The sequence below is a fragment of the Pituophis catenifer genome, unplaced genomic scaffold (assembly GCF_029215685.1).
Source record: "Pituophis catenifer annectens isolate HBS135680 unplaced genomic scaffold, rPitCat1.0.hap2 SCAF_1, whole genome shotgun sequence".
NCBI lineage: Eukaryota > Metazoa > Chordata > Lepidosauria > Squamata > Colubridae > Pituophis > Pituophis catenifer.
The window spans coordinates 324,831,133-324,851,771 of NW_027256881.1; the positions used below are offsets into that span (position 1 = coordinate 324,831,133).

Below are 20,639 nucleotides of genomic sequence, written 5' to 3' on the forward strand. Positions count from 1 at the left end.
ATCACCCGACGGAGCCACAGCAGAGGGCCCAAAGAGCCGCATGTGGCTCCGGAGCCAGTTTGCTGACACCCGGTCTAGAGATAGCCATCGCGCACATCTGGTAATAAATTTACTCGTTTAACCATGTATCTGGTACACAGTATTTTCTTTTATTCATCTCAAATCTTCACACTTCTAGTTTTAATGTGTGATGTTGAAATCCTTGAACAAGTGGTATGTGTTACCCTCAACAGTTTGCCTTCTAGTAAATGGACATTATGTAAGTAGGCCTCCATTTGCTCATACTACCACGCTAAGGGTCATATGGGGTCTTTATTACATCTCCAATGCCATCTATTCTCCTTTTTCTATGCCTTGTTTGATTTTTGTTATTTTATTTGTCTTGTCCTCCATAATGTTATTAGTTTAATCACATTTATGATGTCAGCTGCCTTACACACATGCTAGGGAGAAAGCAGAATGACTGGCTGTAAACATTTTAATAATTTTAATAATAGTGCTATTGGGTCATACCCAAAAGATTGCAGGGGTGTATACAGACCAATATCTACTGCTCTTGTGTAACATCCCCATCAAACTCCTAAGCTGAATGATTAGGGACACACCCCTATGAAGCTTCCTGTACTCTTGAATCATCTGTGTTTGGAATGCAATGGTGGTTTCAGAAATACTTCTTGGAGATCGACAAAAATACTGCTGTAGTAGCCACTAAACAAGTATTTGGCCTCTACCCAAACGCATATACTCTCATATTGCATTCAAATTTCCTGTAAAGAAGAATCAGTGGCATGTAAGACAACAGCAGACACTAATTGACCTTAGTGTCAATTTTAAACTTGATTTCTGAGTGTCAGTTTTAAACTAGATTTCCAAGTAACTACTTTGAATGAATGCCCAGGAGCTGCATTGACTTCGTCATTTATTTTAGATGGAAGAGGAAAATCTATGGTTACAATTTATTAGTAGCATTAGCATTTGGGGCACTTCCACATAACATTCTTTCTACCCCCTTCTTCTCCTAGTCCTTTAAACCTGAAAGTAGACTTGCTAAATTGTCTTGGTTTCTGCTGACCTCAGATGACACTCAGAATACCATAAGCCAATCAGTACTTTCCTTCCACTTTCTCAAAAAGAGGAGAAAGTAGAAAAACAAGGTAAGGGTAAGGTAAGTCATTAGGAGGTGAACCCAAACTGAGCTCAGTTCCTAATGACTTAATAAATTAATAACTTAATTCATGTAGTTGTTCTGGAAGTGTTAAAGCAGTAAATTGCTGTTGCCACTTTGTTTGTTTTTAATACTAGAGTGGGATTTCTCCCATCCAAATAAGTGGTCCCATTCAACTTAGCTTTTTCAAAATCAGATAGAAATGTGCTAAACAGCCTCTAATGCCTTGCTTGCTTAGCGGAGCTGTCAAATCAGCTGAAGCTCAGGAATGACTAGGATGAGTAAGAGAAAAGAAGAGTACGAATTCCCTCCAATGGTGAAACGGGCTGTCCACAAACTCTACAAATTTTTACCTATTAAATGGGAGGTATAGCAGGGGTGAAATGCTCCCAGTTCGGACCGGATCACCCAATCCGGTAGCAATGGAGGCGGGTGGTTCGGAGAACTGGTAGCAAAAATCCCTGCCCCCCCCGCCCAGCTGAGCCGCACAATCATGAGAAGCTTTTTTTTTTAATTTTATTTTTAAAAGCATTTTTTCTACAACCTCTTGGCCGAAAAAATGCTTTTAAAAGTAAAAAAAAAAAAAAAAGCCTCTGATGATTGTGCGGCTCAGCTGGGATCGTCAAAGGCTTTTAAAAGAAAAAAAAAACTTCTGCTGATCAGGCAACTCAGCTGGGATCGTCAGAGCCTTTTGAAAGCATTTTTTTTTACAACCTCTTTGCCGAAAAGGTTGTAGAAAAAATGGTTTTAAAAGTAAAAAAAAAAAAAATTGGCCATGCCCACTCAGTCACATTACACACACACACCCAAGCCCACAGAACTGGTAGTAACAAATTTTAGATTTCACCACTGAGGTATAGCATACAGCAAGTTTGAGTTGGGAGTACATTGGGTTAGCTGCAGAATTCTGTTAACTCAGAGGACGGAATTACCAATAAAGGAGAATATTTGCAGCTCAAGGTTGAAATGTTAACTAAGTTTGAGCAATGAAAAGTCTGCAAGAAAACAATGAAGCTCAAAGAGCACCAAGGATTGAGTTGCTTTTGAGAGGGTGCAGAATCCTTGTCTGGGGTCTGTTTAATCTTGTTGATGAAAAAGGCACTTTCTGTCACTCTGGATAATCTCCTTCTTGGGAGGAGAAGTAATTGGGAGAAGTAATTGGAATGTTCAAGTATATGAAGGCTGATGGGATGTATGTTATTTTAGCCCCTCTCAAGTCCTACTATGCTGCCTCATCATTCATCCATTCAATTATTTAATTTACAGTATATGCCATCCATGTCAACTCTGGACAGCTTGCAATGGTGTTCCTGGGAGGGATGAGTGAAGAACACCAGGTGTGCATACTAACAGTATATAATTCCAGCAGGACCACCCAAGGCATGAAGGTCATCCAAGCTAAAGCAAACAGCTGCTTATATTGGGGTGCAGCAATGTAGGAAGATGCGGAGGGGGAATGATTATTTTAGTGACAATGGCAAAGGCACTGAGTGGTACAGTGGCCTAGAGGTGTGAGAATCAAGAGGCTATGAGTTCGATCCTAGGTAGCGGCAGATATTTCTCTCTCTGGGCACAATGAGTAAATTATCTGCTACGAACTCTGCATTAGTAATAGGTAGAATATCCAGCCAGTAAACACTTAGCTCCACTCAGTTGCCCCGACTCCAACCCGCTGTAAGGGACTACGGGGTCATTAAAAGACCAAAAAAAAACAAAAACAAAACCATGGCAAAGGCATGCAGGTATAAAACCAAAATAAACCACTCCTGTATTTTACAAAGATCAGATCGATAGACAATGACGGACAATTCACAGAATCAATCAATCCTGAGTTCTCATTAGAGGCATATATAATCAGGCTATAAAATCACATTTTGGAAACTTTAATTCTAGCTAGTTTTCTTGAAGAATGTACTATGATGGAAAAACTGCAATGAAAGAAAAGACAAGAATAAATAGCAGCAAGGTAGATGGGCTCAAATGCATTAGCAATGGCTCCAACATTACATCATCTGAAAACCAGAACGGGAACAGAGGGCTAAGACACGGACATGATTAATCAACAATCAATGTTATTCTATAAAGTTATAATTAATTCAACACTCAGTTTGATGATTTGTTTTGGATCTTGAGTAACCTTGCATATTTTATTTTTTAAAAATGGTTTCAGCTTTATGTTGGATATGGCACTCAAAATGCAAGTGAGAACAAGTGCCATAACGGTTCCTTTGTGGGCAGAATTCAATTTACATATTGATTTTGTTCTGGAACAGAAGTTACTTTTGCCTTGTTGCAGTCGTCTGTATTATTTTGAATTATATGCTGATAATTTGGAACGTATGGGAAAATAAACATAAACAATATTCAGAGGGTTGGTTTTTTGTTTTTTTTTTGAAAAAGGAGATTGATAACAAAGCCATGCATTCTCCCATCAATAATACCATGGTGTATAACCGTCTGAATTTGCAAAAAACATTATACCCCAGGAATAACGAATGGAATGGAATGGAATGGAATGGAATGGAATGGAATAGAATAGAATAGAATAGAATAGAATAGAATAGAATAGAATAGAATAGAATAGAATAGAATAGAATAGAATAGAATAGAATAGAATAGAATTGAATTTTTTTTATTGGCCAAGTGTGATTGGACACACAAGGAATTTGTCTTGGTGCATAGGCTCGCTCTCCGTGTACATAAAAGATACATTCATCGAGAAGCGTAAGGTACAACACTTAATGATAGCCATAGGGTACAAATAAGCAATCAGGAAACAATATCAATATAAATGGTAAGGATACAATATAAATATCAATATAATATCAATATAAATCGTAAAGAATGGAGAATTATTTATACATATGGCCTACATCCATCACTCAGTTTCCTACATTTCCCCAAGTGATAATGAACCGTCTTAAATCTAAACCATTTATCGGTATCGCATTTTCACGAAGATTGGCGAATTCTGTTGATCACGCTCAAGGTGCATACGTGTCGTTTTTCCCTTTTCCGTGTCTAAGCGGTTCCCCTCCAGGTCAACAGGGGGCGCTCTGGCAGAAGCAGCAATCCCAGCACCCGGAAAGAGGAAGCAGCTTCTCCTGTTTGGGCCGTCATTCCCGGCGTCCTTTGCGCATTACCACCGGCATAGCTCGGCTTTCGTCTCATCATCATGGCGGAGCCGCGAGACAAGGCACTGCAGGACTATCGCAAGAAATTGCTGGAGCACAAGGAGATCGATGGGCGCCTCAAGGAGCGTGAGTGGCTGCTCGGTGACGGAGAAGGAAGCCTGGTCTCTGTGCGCCTCCCTGATTTCGTCTCTCTCTCTCGGGATCCCCAAAGAACCAGATTTCTTAATTATAACAATAATAATAATCTCACGTCAAAGAGGGTGGGGAAGAGGCGTTGGAGCGAAAAGTATATTTTTCCATATAATATTTTTTTTCCCCCACTCAGATCCTGTGCATGTTTCCTTAGGGAGATTTGCTCACTGCGGTCAGTGCAATTGACCCTCAGGTTGGGAGGGCACATTGGAATCGCTCTGTGAGTGAGATGGGCTGTTCCACATTTTGATAAAATAAATTATTTCATTTTAATCATGGCATTTCTATCCTGCCACTCCTTCCGATGCCCACATTAGAATATGTAGCCTTCTTTTTCTTCCATTTCTCTCCCAATAGTAACAATCCCGTGAAGTAGGTTAAGATGACGACTTTAAGGGACTGTCAGATTTTGTGAACTTTTATGGCTGAGAATGAAATCTAAATCCTATTTCAGCACAAAATTCACAAGGATGAGAAATATCGGTTGGGGTTTAGTGTAGTATGTTGTGTAATCATAATAGCTTGAAAATCATGGCTCATAGTTTTAATAGATTTGTGAATCCAGAGAATTGTGGTTTATTCAACAATCCATTATTAAACCCTGCATTTGTAATATATGCACCTACCTGAAACAGGTTTATTTAAAAAAAAACAAACAACAAAAAAACAAGGGTCTAATTTTGTTTCGTGAATCTTAAAGGAACATAAATGAAAGAATAAGAAATATAAAAAGGAAAGTAGAGGGATAACAGGTTTATGTGTGGAACAAAAACAAATTACCTTGTTCCTTTGACTTTCAATTTCTGCACACATTTCCTCCAGATTTACATGTAATATGCAATAGACTCAGACAACTGCTTTGAAAAATGCTACGGTAACAAAGATGACAAAAATAAGCAAAATACAGTACAAAAGGTAAATAAGAAATGAAATACTAAAGACAGTCAATGAGCTACAGTTTTATGAGCTAACAGAAACTAAACAGAATGAAAAATAGAAACCTCCCACCAAAATAAAAAAGCCAAATAAAATTTTAAAAACCAATGCCAGGTATCTAAAAATATGTGTTAACCATGTGGAAATGTGTGCTTGTTGTGCAGAAGAAAACAGACTGAGAGAAGGTGACTTGCAGCAGGTGCCAGTAGGCCTCCTTACCTACCTACAGCAACTCAGGCCCACATGCATATGTTATATAGAAGAAAGTTGAGATGTTGCAAAATTTGGAGAAAATGAGATAGTTGGGCTGAAACATATCATAGAAACATTAACAACTGCAGAATGTAAGAATTAGAAGGTACCATGGAGATCATTTTATCCTCCTTTGTCCTGTGTTGGAATCAAATATTATCCAATTATCCAATTTCTGTTTTCTGGAACAACTGAACAATTCTGCCTTTTTACATAATACTATAGTCCTTTAGATATTTGAAAACAACTATCAATTCTCTCCTTACTTTTCTCTTCCTCAGGTTAAATGTACATAGTATCTTTATTCCTTATTGGTTTTTTCTTTCAATTCCTTACTCATCTTGGTTATTGTCTTCTGAATACACTCCTTCCATTTCTAAAATGTAACGCCCAGAACTGGATACATTCTAGAGAAGAATAAATGCTATTCTTGATCTTGACAGTGTTCTGTACTTTTGTTGATGCAGCCAAAGATTACATTTGCTTTCTTTGCAGTTGTGTTATGCTGTTGGCCAATATCTGGGTTTGTAATCCACCAAGGTCCCTTTCACATGTCCACTATGGTCCTCCCATCCTATACTCATGCTTTGAGTTTTCTTATTTTTAACAGATAACTTTGATGTAGGATTTTACCTTTGCCTCTCTTAAAAATCATCTTGCTGGCTACTGTCCATTGTTCTTGTTTGTGAAGTTCTTCCTGAATCTTGATACTGTCATTTGAGGTGTTTGCTATTCCCCTATATTTGTGTTGTTAGCAAATGTGATGATCATTTCCTAATCTTCATCCAAATCATTTTTAACTATGTTGCACTGTACAGGACCTATGATATACCACTGAATACTTCCTTTTATTTTGACATGGAGCCATTCATATACCATTTTTGTCTGTCATTATTGAACCAGCCAAATGGTAGTATAGTCTTCTCTTTTTGTCATCTTTGCTAGAATTTCATGAGGGACTTTGTTGAACTATTTCAGAAATCGAATATACTATGTCCACTGCTTCCCTGTGGTCAACTACAGCTACTTGCTGTATCAAAAAAAAGATAATGTTGATTTGGTGTGATTTATTCTCAATAACTCCATGCTTGGTTTCTGTCAATCTTTCTGTCAAGGACTGGGGTACTTATGAGACCGCCTTCTGCCACCAATAGCCTCTCACCGCCCAGTACGCTCCCATAGAGAGGGGCTTCTCAGGGTGCCGTCAGCCAAACAGTGTTGACTGGCGGCCCCCAGGGGGAGAGCCTTTGCTGTGAGGGCACCCACCATCTGGAACGAGCTCCCCCCAGAGATACAGAGGATTCCGGATCTGCGCACTTTCCGCCGTGCCCTCAAAACATTCCTGTTTCAGCAGGCAGGGCCTGGCCTAACTTTCCCTTTATATTGCTTTTGATTTTGTTTTAAACTGGGATGTCTTGAATTATCTAGGACCAGAGTGTTTAGTATATTTTAATTGGTTTTTTTTTTTAACGTTTGTATTACATGTATTTTTATCGTTCGCTGTTCACCGCCCTGAGTCCCTCAGGAATAGGGCGGTATATAAATTTAATAAATAAATAAAATAAATAAATCAAGACATTCTTTTCTAAATGCTCACAAAGCAAATCCTTAATAATTTATTCCAGAATTTTGGCCACGTTGTCATATTTTTCCTATTATTACAAATGTTTTTATGTCATTTCAGTCACTCAACTATAAAAAGATTTATAACAAAGAATACAAAACTATACATAACAATACATAATTGTTAAAAAATGTAAAAGTGTGTGTGTGTGTAAAATTTTGCATTTTTAAAAAACAATTACATTAAAAATAATGTCCATTTCAAGGCCATTTGGCCAGTGCTGTCCAAAGACATTTCCACAGTCAAGTATGACACCACAATGTGCTGTTACCTTCCCACCCAAGTGGTAACTATTTATCTACTTGCATTGGCATGCTTCCAAACTGCTAGGTGGGCAGGAGCTGGGGCAAGGATGGAAGCCCAGCCAGTTGCGTAGTGCTCTGGTCTCGAACCTGGGCTGCCGGCTTTTCGGCTGACAAACCCAGCATCTTAACCGATGAGCCGCTGTACCACCCCACATAAATACTTACATACAAATAAATAATAAATGCTAATACAAATTCAGTTTAATCAATAACACCAAAGCAGCCAGAATCATCTCAACTCAGTCAAACTAGGTGGCTCAGTGTCTGAGACACTGAGCTTGTCGATCAGAAATGTCGGCAGTTCGGCGGTTCGAATCCCAGGTCTCCTGCGTGAGCAGGGGGTTGGACTAGATGACCTCCAAGATCCCTTCTAACTCTGTTACTGTTACAAATCTCATTTTTTACTCACTCACCAAGCATATTCATATTTTAAATTTCCTGAGTGCTAGGAATGATGATGCAGTTCTTATTTCTGATGGGACAATATTGCACCAGAGAGAAGCTCTGGCAGAGAAACCTGATCTCCATGTTTCCTCTTATCACACCACATTTAGGGTAGATTCTCCTCACAGGAAATGCACTCTAAAGGCATATTTTGGACAGGTAGATTGTCACCAACAACCTGAATTGCATCTGTTATTCCAGTAGCAGCTGACAGTCCAGAAGCACCCCTAGATTGTGCATCAGCTCTTTCTGGAGGAGCAGAATCCCATCATGAACTAAAATTGGTATTATTCGACCCCAGTCGGTTTTTAAATCTACAGCCACTCTGTCTTGCTAGGGGTGAGTTTCAACCTATTTTTCCCCATCCAGACCCTCATAGTATTCAGACACTGAAGCTAAAAAAGCTTTAAAAAGATAGGAGAGTACCCTTTTCTGACTCTTCGGCCCTCTGTCCATCCTCCATGATTTCTCAAAGATCACAGAAAGGAACTTCAGAAATGACATCTGTGAATTTCTTCAAGATTTTTGGAGACAATTGGCTTTTGAGACTTAAATTCAGTTATGGCATGCAGGTGGTCCCTAAATATCCCTTAACTGACCTTGGGTTACTCTTCTCTTCTTCGGTCAGTTATTTCCCTTAGGTTTTTATGAGGAGAAAACAAAGTAGAAGATGAGGAGTTCTGCCCTCTTCTTATTTTTTTTACCATTTTCTCTTACCAGTGGGCCCACTCCTTCACTGCAAAAAAGAGACCTTTTTGTTGCTTTCAACTTCTCCTGTGAATCTAAATTCCTTTCGGCTTTTTTGGTTTTTTTCCCCTCAGGTAATACCTACTTGCTAATATACCTTCTTGGTGATCTTCCATTTCCAGCAGTGGTTCTTTGGCTAGTAGATCCTTCCAAATAGGTTCCTAAGCTGCTTCCCATTTTTTCCTTCTCATTGAAGTGGTATCCAATTGCACTTTCAGTATTTTATTTTTGAGAAATTCTTAACTCTCTTGTCCCTTTGATCAGAGGAAAGTTTTCCATGAGATCTCACCCATGGAAGCTTGTTGAAATTAGAAGTTATTTGCTAATAATATTCTATTTATTAATTTCTATTTCTAATGTAATTCCTGAAGTCTACCATCTATATATGACTATCCCCTCAATGTTTATTCTGCAGTATGAATTTAAGATTCCAAGTTACTGCCTCCTTTTGGTTCCTACAGTTTTAACTCTTTAACAAACTCTTATACATTTATTAGAGTAAACATGGGAGAGCCAATTCCTTTGTCTCTTCTTCAGTTGTCTAGAAAATGTTAAACTTTTAATTTATTGATTATTACAATTTGTATGCTGCTGAACTCCCAATGTCTATGCAGCAGCAACCTGCTAAAAACATGAGCAGAATTTAATATATTGGCACAAAGATGAATTCTGCATAGGAAACACAGTAAATAAAAGGAATTTTATCCCTTCATTCTTGATTCTCCCATCCATAAGTATCTCCCAAGTATTCCTTTAAAATGGGTTTAAAACAAATGAATTTGAGAAAAATTCTACTTTCTGCTTCCTGATAAGGATAAGAGACTACCCTGAATGTACCACTTGTCTGTCTATTGTATACAATAGATATACAATAGGAAGAAACATAGGGAAGACACTTTTAATGTACTATACAATGGTCTACCATAAAATTTTGCATCTTAATTCCCCCCCCCCCAAGGATTGAAATGGAAGAACAGACAGTATCAGCTATTAGCATGTATTGTATGAATTTTACCTGAAAGCTGTATCCTTCTATCTTAGTAAGGGAACAACTGAAGGAACTTACCAAGCAGTATGAGAAATCAGAAAATGACCTCAAAGCTCTACAAAGTGTTGGACAGGTGAGCGCTCATGCAGTGAATAAACTGTTGTTTAATGCAGGGGTCCCTAACCCCTGGGCTGCGGCCCACTACCGGGCCATGGCCTATTCGGAACCGGGCTGTGTGAGTGGTATGCCTGTGTGCGTGTACATGTGCATGCAGCTCAACTTGCGCAAGTTGAGATGTGCGCTCATGTACACTGGCAGGCCACTCACATGACACAGTTCCCTCCTCCCCTAAGCTGGGCGGCTAAGAGGCAAAGGTTGGGGACCGCTGTAAGAAAGCAAATTTTCTGAGAATTGTGATTGGCTTTTTGTTGAGGAACAAATGTCAACATTGTGTGTTTTTAATGGATACCTCCCAGAGTTCATGGAGGATTCCTTGGCTTAGCTGTTCATGGGAGATCTGAAGTACTCATACATTCTCCAGAAATGTTATTGCCTTAAATCCAGCAACAAATGATATCCTGTTCCAACTAATACTTTGTTGCCTTTTCACAACACTGAGAGGTGCTGCTTGAGGCAGCTGTCTCATTCCCTTTGAATAGTAGTCCTAATTGTGTATGATGGTCACTAATGGCATCCTGACTTTATATCAAGGCCAAGTGATCTTATGCATTTCAGAAATTCAAACGGGCAGGCAGGGAGATTATAGTAACAGTGTATTTTTCCATTTCCTTTAAAATAGATTGTTGGTGAGGTTCTTAAACAATTAACAGAAGAGAAATGTAAGTACATGGGGATACCATTTTATTACTTTTCTTTTCTATCAAAATTAAAATAACTTTTGGATTTGAAGCATGAGTAGCATAATTATAATGGCACGTAAATTATTTTAAAATTTCTGGTTGGGGTTTTTATTTTGTTGTTCAAATCATGGTTGAATAACATGTGCTCACCTGCTTTTCTTTGCTACTCCTAGTCATTGTCAAAGCAACAAATGGACCAAGATATGTAGTTGGCTGTCGTCGTCAGGTGAGTATGAGTAGCAGCTTACTGAACATTTGTTCAGTGATTGAAGTTACAACAGTGCTCACAAAATAACTTTACAACCCATTTGATCTTCGTAGTGTCCTCAGTCACATGATCATCATTACAATCAGTCCTGTGCTTGAGCTATGTTTTTTCTTTTTCCCCTGGCAGAGCAGAGAGATTGAAGATAGGAATTGCAAGAAAGTAAACTTTATTGTTCTATACGTTGAAAACAATGCAGTCATGCTGGTAATCTGGTGCTAGGACCATAGGCATGTTATGCAAATAATACTCTCTTGAAATCTCTTTTTCTCCAATCTCTCTGCTCTATTGGGGAGGAGAAAATACAGAAAAAAACTAAACAATTTCTGTAGGACTCTCCTTTGTCTGACCTTTTCCCATAGCTGGCTGATCACATTGCTTTTGAAAAAGCAAACAGCTTGCTTTTCTTGGGAGGGCGAGGGAGGAGAAAGAAAGCAAATGATTTCTATAGTCAATTTCTCCTTTGCCTTACCCTTCCCCCCTACATCACTCAAAACAGACAGATTGGTGAGAGGGATTTCAAAAGAGAGTAAGCTGTTTGTGTATCACACCCATGGCTCCCAACTTTGGGCTGCTAGCATGATTATATTGCTTTCAATGTGTACAAGGTAGTAAGCAGGGGCTCCAGCATTCCAAGTAGTGTGGGAGTGGTTAGAAGGCAAACAAAAGCCAAAAGTGAAACTGACTAGTCCTATCTCTTTCCAGCTGAAAAACACAATTGTGGTAGCATGATTTCCCATTCAGTGACTGTTTTGCTTAGTGGTAGAGTTGCCGGTTCTAAATAGGGTTGTAAACTGAAGACTACCTAGATCTTGTTTATGAGTCGGTTTCTCAAAATAGAATTTAAAGTTGTAGCCACTAAATTCTGGCTTGGAGTCCTACTTAAGCAACTACCAATGCCTAATTTATTTTTGTAGGCATAGGCTGGATGTGTGAAAATTGTCCAGCCTATATCCACCTGCTGTGGAAAAAAAGTAATCATCTTTGTACGAGCAGCACATTTTCAACTTTGATTGTTGTTTGCTATTATTTGAACGGGATTTATTGTGCTTTTATTCATTATTATACATACTCCGTTGAATATATTTTTGGGTCCTCCCTCCCGGCCCCCAAAATAGTATAGTTAATACAAAGTGAATATTTCCTGGTTGAATATATCTTTGGCATAATGCTGCTGCAAATTTAATAATTGCCTTTTTTGCCTCCAGCTTGATAAAAGCAAATTAAAACCTGGGACGAGAGTTGCGTTGGATATGACCACTTTAACAATTATGAGGTAAAATATTGCCTTCATATGTTTAGATTGGAGGTGAGAGAAATCAAAAGGATGGAAAGCAACATCCCTTTCTTCATTATACAGGAAGGAAGGGGGAGGAGGAAATATGAGCCAAAGGCTTTGCTTAGGATTCTTCCTTTTTGTGCAAGTTTTATGCACCTTTTGGGAGACCATGATACAACTTAGTAACTTATTTGTCTTCATTGGGTGGGGAAAATATTATTTGGAAATTAGTTTTTTTAAAAAAAAATCACTGGTGCAGTATCATCTGATCGGATAACTGGAATTGCTTCACATATTTAGATATTTGCCAAGAGAAGTTGATCCACTTGTTTACAACATGTCTCACGAAGATCCTGGAGATGTATCTTATTCTGAGATTGGTGGACTGTCAGAACAAATCAGGGAACTAAGAGAGGTACATGTTTCTTTCTTATACCAGCCTGTATATTAGTTATGGCTAAGCTACTCATATCTTTGCAAGAGGAAAATATGTTTGATTCTGCGGAGTCAATTAGATGCCCATTGCAGAACATCAAGAAAATACATAAATGGAATTGCTTAGGTTTTAAAATTTAAAACTAGAAGCTTTAACTGCACTTCACAATGCAGTGAGTTTGTTTCAAAGAAATCTAAGTGTAAAAGACTACAGACTGTTTTTGAGAGTTTTAGAAGGAAGATTGTATAAATGACACAAAGTTTGTAATTTCTGGTGCACATTGAATTACTTGAGCACAAAACAGATTTTCCTCTTTGCAGGTTATAGAGTTACCCCTGACAAATCCAGAATTATTCCAACGCGTGGGGATTATACCTCCCAAAGGCTGCTTGCTGTATGGCCCACCAGGTAGGCTCACTTTAATAAGTTTGTATGGCTGTCTCTTATGCCTTAGCAAAGTGGTACATCATGTGGGATATTTATTTTCAGACCAGCTCAATTGCACATTCTTAGTTCATGCACAAATAGATGTTTTCTATGCTATCAAGTCCAAGTGTAAGTTTACAAGTTCTAAGAAGATCCTGGAAGATAAAAGACAGAATTAAGTTGATGTGTCTTCAGAATCTTTGGCATAAATGCTCAACTATCATCCCCTTCCCCCATACATACTATAAGCAATTTCACAAAGAAAGACACAATATAATTTCACAAAGAAAAATATACCATATTTTTCGGACTATAAGACGCTCCGGACTATAAGACGCACCAAGCTTTTGGGGAGGAAAAAAAATCTGCCTCTGCCTCCTAGCAGTTTGCCTCCTTGCAGCAAACAGCCTGGTTAGCTTCAGCACAGCCTGATTTAGCACGAGCAGCTAATTGGCAGTTGGATCAGCCTCCCGGAATACCAACAATCAGCTGTTCCAGGCTGCGGGGATCGCCGCCACCTATTGCCTCCGTGCATCCCGTTTTCAGCCTGTTCCAGGCAGCATTCAGTATTCCGGGAGGCTGATCCAACTGGCAATCAGCTGCTCCTGCTAAATCAGGCTGTGCTGAAGCTGACCAGGCTGTTTGCTGTAAGGAGGCAAATTGTTGGGAGGCAAAAGCCGAAGGGTGGGGGCTGGGGAGTGGACAGAGCTTTGGCAACGTTCGCTTTATAAGACGCACAGACATTTCCACCCACTTTTTTGGGGGGAGGGGAAGTGCGTTTTATAGTCTGGAAAATACGGTAATCTGATTTGGTTCAGAATATATCAAATGCAAACTCTGAGGGGTATTATTCTATCTGGAAACCACGTGGGCTGCTTATTTCAAGCATATGGCCTTACCCCTTATGTTCTGAATTAGGCTAAGAAAAATGAAGTAGACTTATGGCAGATGCCAGAAATAAAAAAGATTGAACTAGAGCTGATTGAATACTGAAGCTTTTTGTTGCAAGGATTTTATTTTGGATATTTGGGTATTTAGGATTGTTTCAGTCCTATACAGTTGTGTATTTTATTTAGAGCTTTTAAAATCTTTTTTGGAAAAATGGTTTTATTTTTAATTTCTTAGACAAGATTTAATATACTCCTGTCTCACGAGAAAGGGACATGGAAATGTACTTTTTGGTTAAAGGTCATCCCAGGTTGAGAGAACAGGATTTTCCAAATCTATCAAGATTTTTTTTTTCTTTATAAATTTAGGTTTTCTTGTCCCAGGCCCATATTTCATTTCAGTAAAAGTGCCATCCCCAGCACAAATTGCTGGCTTGTAAATTTTAATGGAGTTAAAGGGGAAAATAGTTAAAAACAAATTGGTTGAATAATTGTGGGTAATTAAAATGGTTTTATCCACTTTACGAGTTCAGCCCCAGTATGCCACCAAAGGCTGAAGCCAGGCCCTTGAAGGTCTGTGCACTGTACTGCTTCACCATGTAACCTCAACTATATGTCTGTAACGTTGATTCTTTATTTCTTGAACCATCTTTGGTACATTGTCACTTCAGGAACAGGGAAGACTCTCCTGGCTAGAGCTGTTGCCAGTCAGCTAGACTGCAATTTCCTAAAGGTAAAAATAATGGTTTATTTCTGAACTCTTAGCCCAAACCTTTTTGACTTTCAAGCACCACTTATTGATAATTTTTTCACAGGTTGTGTCTAGTTCCATTGTAGACAAATACATTGGGGAAAGCGCTCGGCTGATCAGAGAAATGTTCAACTATGCCAGGGACCATCAGCCCTGTATCATCTTCATGGATGAAATTGATGCTATTGGTAAGGATGCAGGCTGCTTAAAATCTGAAGAATGTTTTTTTTTTTAATTAGCTGCTCAAAGAATTGCTGTGTTCCTCCAATTTCAAGACTGAAAAGGGAAAGTGAATTTAGCAGGAGTTGAAAATGAAAAACGTCAACAATGTAACTACTCATCTCACTATACCAAAGATCTGTGACCCTTAAAGTCCAGTATGTTACTACAGTACAGTAGTATGTTACTACTACAATGGCTATCAGCAGCCATTCTGGAACATAACTTACTGGAATCCATTGTGATGGAAAAATAATAAAACTGCAAACACTTCTCCAAACTCTCCCACCACCTTTTTCTTTGTCTTTTCTTTCTGTCCTCCTCCTCCTCCCCTTTTATCTCCTGTTGCAAACACTTTCTCTCATCTCTCTTTGCTGTTCCTGCACTTGTACATGTTTCCTCTACTTGTACATGAAAAGAAAGTTCTCACCCATCCTCCAAAGGCTCATCTAATGATGGAGCCCGTAATAATAACCACGCATGGGCGCCTGGCTGTCTCAAAATTCCATTTGTCACAAAGGTGTGATTTTAGTTTTACAATGGAACAGCCTTTGTTCCCTGTCTAACATCTGCCTCACTTCCTCAAAAAAATCCTGCCTGTGAATCAAATCCCTTGGATTTCCCATCTCTGATCCACAAAGTATATAACAATCTTTCTATTGTTGCTCCGTGTCTATCCCTCTCTCTCTTTCTGTCTTGGAAAACTGGCACCCAATAAAGTTCGATCATTTCTCCTTAGCACTGAGCTTTATTCAGCAAAAATTTCATGATACTATTTATTTTATTTTTAACCTGCATTTATTATTTTTATAAATAGCTCAAGACAGCCAACATATTTAATTCTCCTTTCTCCTCCATTTGAGACAACAACTCTTGTGAGGTGGGTTGAGCTGAGACAGAGGTCCAAAGTCACCCATCAGGCTTTCATGCCAAAGGAGGGAGAGGAGTTGCAATTAAAACTGGTTTATTCTTTGGGCAAATACCTTTTAAATCTTAACGCCTATGTAAGTCAACTATCATCAGACATTTTTGGAAATACTGGATATTATTTGATATTTGGCTATATTCTAAATTAAAACCTTATGTCGAATGTTCTGCTTGGTGAGATACCAACTACTCTTCCATGCTCTTTTCTTTAGGTGGTCGCCGTTTTTCTGAGGGAACTTCAGCTGATAGAGAGATCCAGAGAACTTTAATGGAGGTAAAACTTACATATGTTAAGTCTGGTATCCTTCAAATACTAGTTTTAGGCAGGCAACCAAAAAGTGAAATATTGAGATTGGTTTGATTTTCTATACTGTATTGGGTGTGCTGTTACTTTTTATTTTGAATAAAATGGTGGCTTTATATTGTCCAGTTATATAAATGGAGAGATGATTAAGTAACTTTTTAAAATTACTATGTATCCAGGCTTTTCCTGTATCCAGGTATTTTACAAGAGAGAAACTTTTCTTTCACTTGGTAAATCAAAACTTCTTAAATTAAATCACCTTTATATAAAGTTCCTATTGACAACTGCTCTGGCCAGAGGAACAAGCTCATATTTTCATTTTTGCAAAAATTACAACTTCCATAAATGCTGTTTCTAACCAAGAATTAAAATTCTTGTGGATTCTAAGGTTGTGTCTTAATATCCCAAGTCCTGTGCTTCTGAAATGTGACAAATGCTGTCCAAAACAACAACTGTCAATACATTTTTCTTAATTGTCTTGTTGGAATCAACTTTGTGGTGGAAAAATACCAAAGTTCACTAAAGCCTATGCTTCCTTGCAATATTTTTCAGTTATTGAATCAGATGGATGGATTTGATACTTTACACAGAGTCAAAATGATAATGGCTACAAACAGACCAGATACTCTAGATCCAGCATTGTTGCGACCTGGAAGATTAGACAGGAAGATTCGTGAGTAAATTCAGTGTGCCAGCATGAACCTTTGGCTTTGTTTGGTATGCAAGCAAAATTGGTAATTGAAAAAAAAACACGCTTTTTTCACCTAGATATTGATTTGCCAAATGAACAAGCTAGGTTAGACATCCTGAAAATCCATGCTGGACCTATAACTAAACATGGAGAAATAGGTAAGTTCCCAAGACCACGTTCGCATCTTAAAGCATTGTTTTATACAGTTCCTGTTCAGTACATAAATATTTAATATAATTCATTGTAAAATTTTGGACTGTTTGGGGCAGAAATTGTCAGTCATACAATAGCTTTTTAAAGTATAGTCCTTTATTTTTTTCTGAAACACTTACATACTGTGTTTATTCATTTTATATAATTTCCTTTTCCTCCTGGAAGTTTAGAACAGCATAATCTATAAAGAGCAATTTAGAAATGCTCCATGGGTTGCCCCTGCTTCCAGAATTGTATTCATCTTACTTTTGGAAATAGTATAGTACACTTCCAAACAGCCTATTGTAAATATGATCTTGAAAGGGGAGTTTTGAAGAACCTTCAACTAGTTCAAAATAGTGTTCTCATATTATTGTATAGCTCTAAAATTGCAGTACTCCAGTCAGCATCAATTTGATTTGCTTGCTCACTCCACTGAAGCTTGATAGTGAAAAGATCCTGAGATTCTTTAGTATTTTTGGGTCACAGTTCTGATTAACCTAGCAATTTGATTCTCACTATTAGACTATGAAGCAATTGTGAAGCTTTCCGATGGATTTAATGGTGCTGATCTAAGAAATGTCTGTACTGAAGCAGGTAATGAATTCTTTCTATTTTCCTTAGTTCTTAGCTTAACATAGGGCACAAAAGAGTGTCTACTTGTGGCATACGATTTTCTCTTGTGTGGCTGCCAGTGCATCCACACCTGCACACCTGGTGGGTGAGGCTTTTTTGTATTTCTTTGGCTTGAGTGGTTTAAGGGCTAAAATAGATATTTAAAACTGCAGGTTCAACTCTTTCAAACTCTTGAAAGCCTCTCTCAAGGTGGGTTTGGTCCCACCACTGGTGGAATGAAGTCCTTAACTTGCCATGCCAAACCTGGTGTGAGAGCTAAATCAGGGATGTGTAATAATTTAAAATAAACCTTACAGTAGTATTCAACTTATGATCAATTGTTTAGTGACCAAAGTTCTGGCAGACCTCCCCAGGTCTGAAGATCCAATGGCTACCACCACCCCTGCAGTCATATGATCACAGTTTGGGTGCACAGCAACCAGTCCACATTTATGGCCATTTGCAGCATCCTGCAGTCACATGATCATAATACCTGATGATTTTGTCAGGAACCAGCATTTACTTCTAATTTCTGATAATAAAAAAAAAAAAAAACACCCATTACGGACAATGAGCTACTTAACAACTGCTGTGTTTGCTTAACAGCTGCACCGATTCATTTAAGAACTGCCGCATAAAAGGTTGTAAAATTTGGCATGTAGTAATGTAGTAGCCCGCTTACTGACTGGCACGACTTTACAGTTGTAATTCCTGGCTCAATTATGATCATAAGTTAAAGAGTGCCTGTATTTGACACAAATATTTTATGTGGAATGAGGAATGGTTTTATGCAGTTATTATAGCTCCATCTCCTGTGGTTCACAAAGGAAATCTTGCTTATTGTGCAGAGTCTGGGTTCAGGCCCTGCTGTTTCCAATAAATATATGTTTTTCACACTGTCTTTTTGCAGGCATGTTTGCTATTCGTGCTGATCATGACTTTGTAGTTCAGGAAGACTTCATGAAAGCAGTTAGGAAAGTTGCGGATTCCAAGAAGCTGGAGTCTAAATTGGATTACAAACCAATCTAAGTGCTATTACATGGTTAATGGCTGACAGTGACTGCTGCATGGGAAATGTGGGGGCTTCCTAGGTAAAATGAGAAACAGACTATTCCTTGATTGTGTTATTATTTCAAGTCTGTGTATTAATGATGGCAGTCAGCCATTTGTTAATATTAGGTAGGAGTCTGCTGCAACAAGTTTTGTGGCCCTCTGAAAACAAGATGGCTTTTCAACCCCCCATATGTGCAGTATATAAAATCTGCTTTCAGATAATGACTTTATCAAATGTACTATATTGATTTCATCTGGCAGATTTGAAGGTGGCATGCTTGTTTTATATCATTTATTATTTTCTCTTTGAAACAGTAAAATACACCTTGTTTAAATCAAGTTTGTTAATTGGTTCCTCAGCATCGTATAAATTAGAAGGGACATCATCTGATGTTGGACCATGACAAGTTTTTGGTATCTTAAGCAACCCTGCTTTTCATAGAACAGTGTTTTTAATTGAGAAGCTAAAAGCATTTAAAAATTAGAAGAAGTTATACTTTTTCTCAATTTATTTTTGATATATGCCAGCTTAAATCTTTCACACATTGGGATGAATAAATTTTAAAAATGTAGCATGTTTTCTGTTTAAATATCCTGGTTGACTTCTAGTTTTCTTTAAGGGCCATTCTAAGATGAAGTTAAGAAGTTGTGACATAGGCATAGGACACATTCCCAGCACATATCAGGATCTCTTAGCTTCACAACTACATTGTACACCCCCTCCCCACACACACACAAAATCAGCTTTGAGAATGCTCAAAATAATGAAAGCCAAAAAAATATATGTTTAATCTTGTGTTCATGGCAGAACTGCCTCCCTTAAATTTGGCTTTTTATAATACAAGTACATGGAAATACAGAATAGCCTACTATGGTTACACCTGTACCCTGATTGCTGCCTAGACCAAAGAAGCAAAGCAAAATATTTAATTAGAACTTCTGTATTCTGTCTTCCACATAATCATTACTTACTCCCTAAGCAAATCTCTCTCAGCAAACATACAAGAGCTAGTTCATAATCATTCAAAACGTAAATGAACACATCTACAAAACTGGTTTAAAGCATTTAAGAAACTAGAACCAAGCATATTGCACCGAATATAAAAATGGCCGCTAGCAATAAAATAGTTGGATTCTCCCAGAGTTACACCCAGGTTTATTGTAAGGGGTTAGGTTACAAAACATGTATGTACTTTAGCCCTCCTTTTGCCAGTGAGTAAATTAAGATAGGGCTCTCCTTATGCCTATTTTCTAGCAATCTTTTCATTTAGGTGTAGGTGGCTAGCCTTTGATGAGATACAAACAGAATGTCCATGTGTTCTTGTTCTGAACTATCTTGCAAACATCTATTCTCATTTCCAAAGTCAGGGGAATCTATAGTTCAAATAAGAAAGGGAATATTTCAGATATCTAGATATACCCACAAAATACTGCCAACCTGATCTTTCTTAGCATTTTCACCTGAAACTTAATGGAACGGCTCACAACATAATAAGACAGGAAGAAACTACACTGTTTAAGGTATTATATAAGTCCTACCCATTGTAATGTATGCAATGAGCCATACATCTAATCCTAACATATTATGAATTATTATGAAATAGTTGAGTCTGGGATTTCAAAGATCATACTTGAGGACATATTGCCTAAGAGCAAATCCATAATGTGTGTGTGTGTGTGTGTGTGTGTGTGTGTGTGTGTGTGTGTGTGTGTGTGTGTATGGCTTTTCTTAATTTGGTATCTTCATGAGGTTTTGAACTGCAACAGATGTGAAGGCTGAAAGAAGAGTTTGATATTTGTGCTACATCGTGGGTTAATTGTGTCTATTAGATAAACCGCAATTAGCCAGATTCATACCACATACTGAACCATAAACCATCGTTTATAAACTATAATAGCTGGGTTCATACTGCCTGTTATTTTGCAATACTTGGTAGGTATCTTTGG

General features: G+C 38.1%; 1 protein-coding gene across 1 annotated transcript; it reads left to right on the plus strand.

Annotated features, from left to right (window-relative positions):
• The first annotated feature begins 4,298 nt into the window (after positions 1–4,298).
• Positions 4,299–19,031, plus strand: PSMC6 (proteasome 26S subunit, ATPase 6). Its single transcript, XM_070942906.1, has 14 exons — positions 4,299–4,425; positions 9,841–9,920; positions 10,587–10,626; positions 10,821–10,873; positions 12,121–12,188; positions 12,492–12,606; positions 12,948–13,035; positions 14,612–14,673; positions 14,756–14,879; positions 16,050–16,111; positions 16,694–16,814; positions 16,910–16,990; positions 17,550–17,621; positions 18,550–19,031. The coding sequence occupies exons 1-14, from the start codon at positions 4,341–4,343 to the stop codon at positions 18,666–18,668; spliced, it is 1,170 nt and encodes a 389-aa protein (XP_070799007.1). The 5' UTR covers positions 4,299–4,340; the 3' UTR covers positions 18,669–19,031.
• The last annotated feature ends 1,608 nt before the right edge of the window (positions 19,032–20,639 follow it).

What these genes read in the sequence shown, in the direction of transcription:
- PSMC6 (XM_070942906.1), top strand. Translation starts at nt 4,341, where the DNA reads ATGGCGGAGCCGCGAGACAAGGCACTGCAGGACTATCGCAAGAAATTG. An exon ending in AAGATTAGACAGGAAGATTC is followed by an intron (nt 16,815 to 16,909) that starts GTGAGTAAATTC and finishes TTTTTCACCTAG; the next exon opens with ATATTGATTTGCCAAATGAA. An exon ending in AAATGTCTGTACTGAAGCAG is followed by an intron (nt 17,622 to 18,549) that starts GTAATGAATTCT and finishes GTCTTTTTGCAG; the next exon opens with GCATGTTTGCTATTCGTGCT.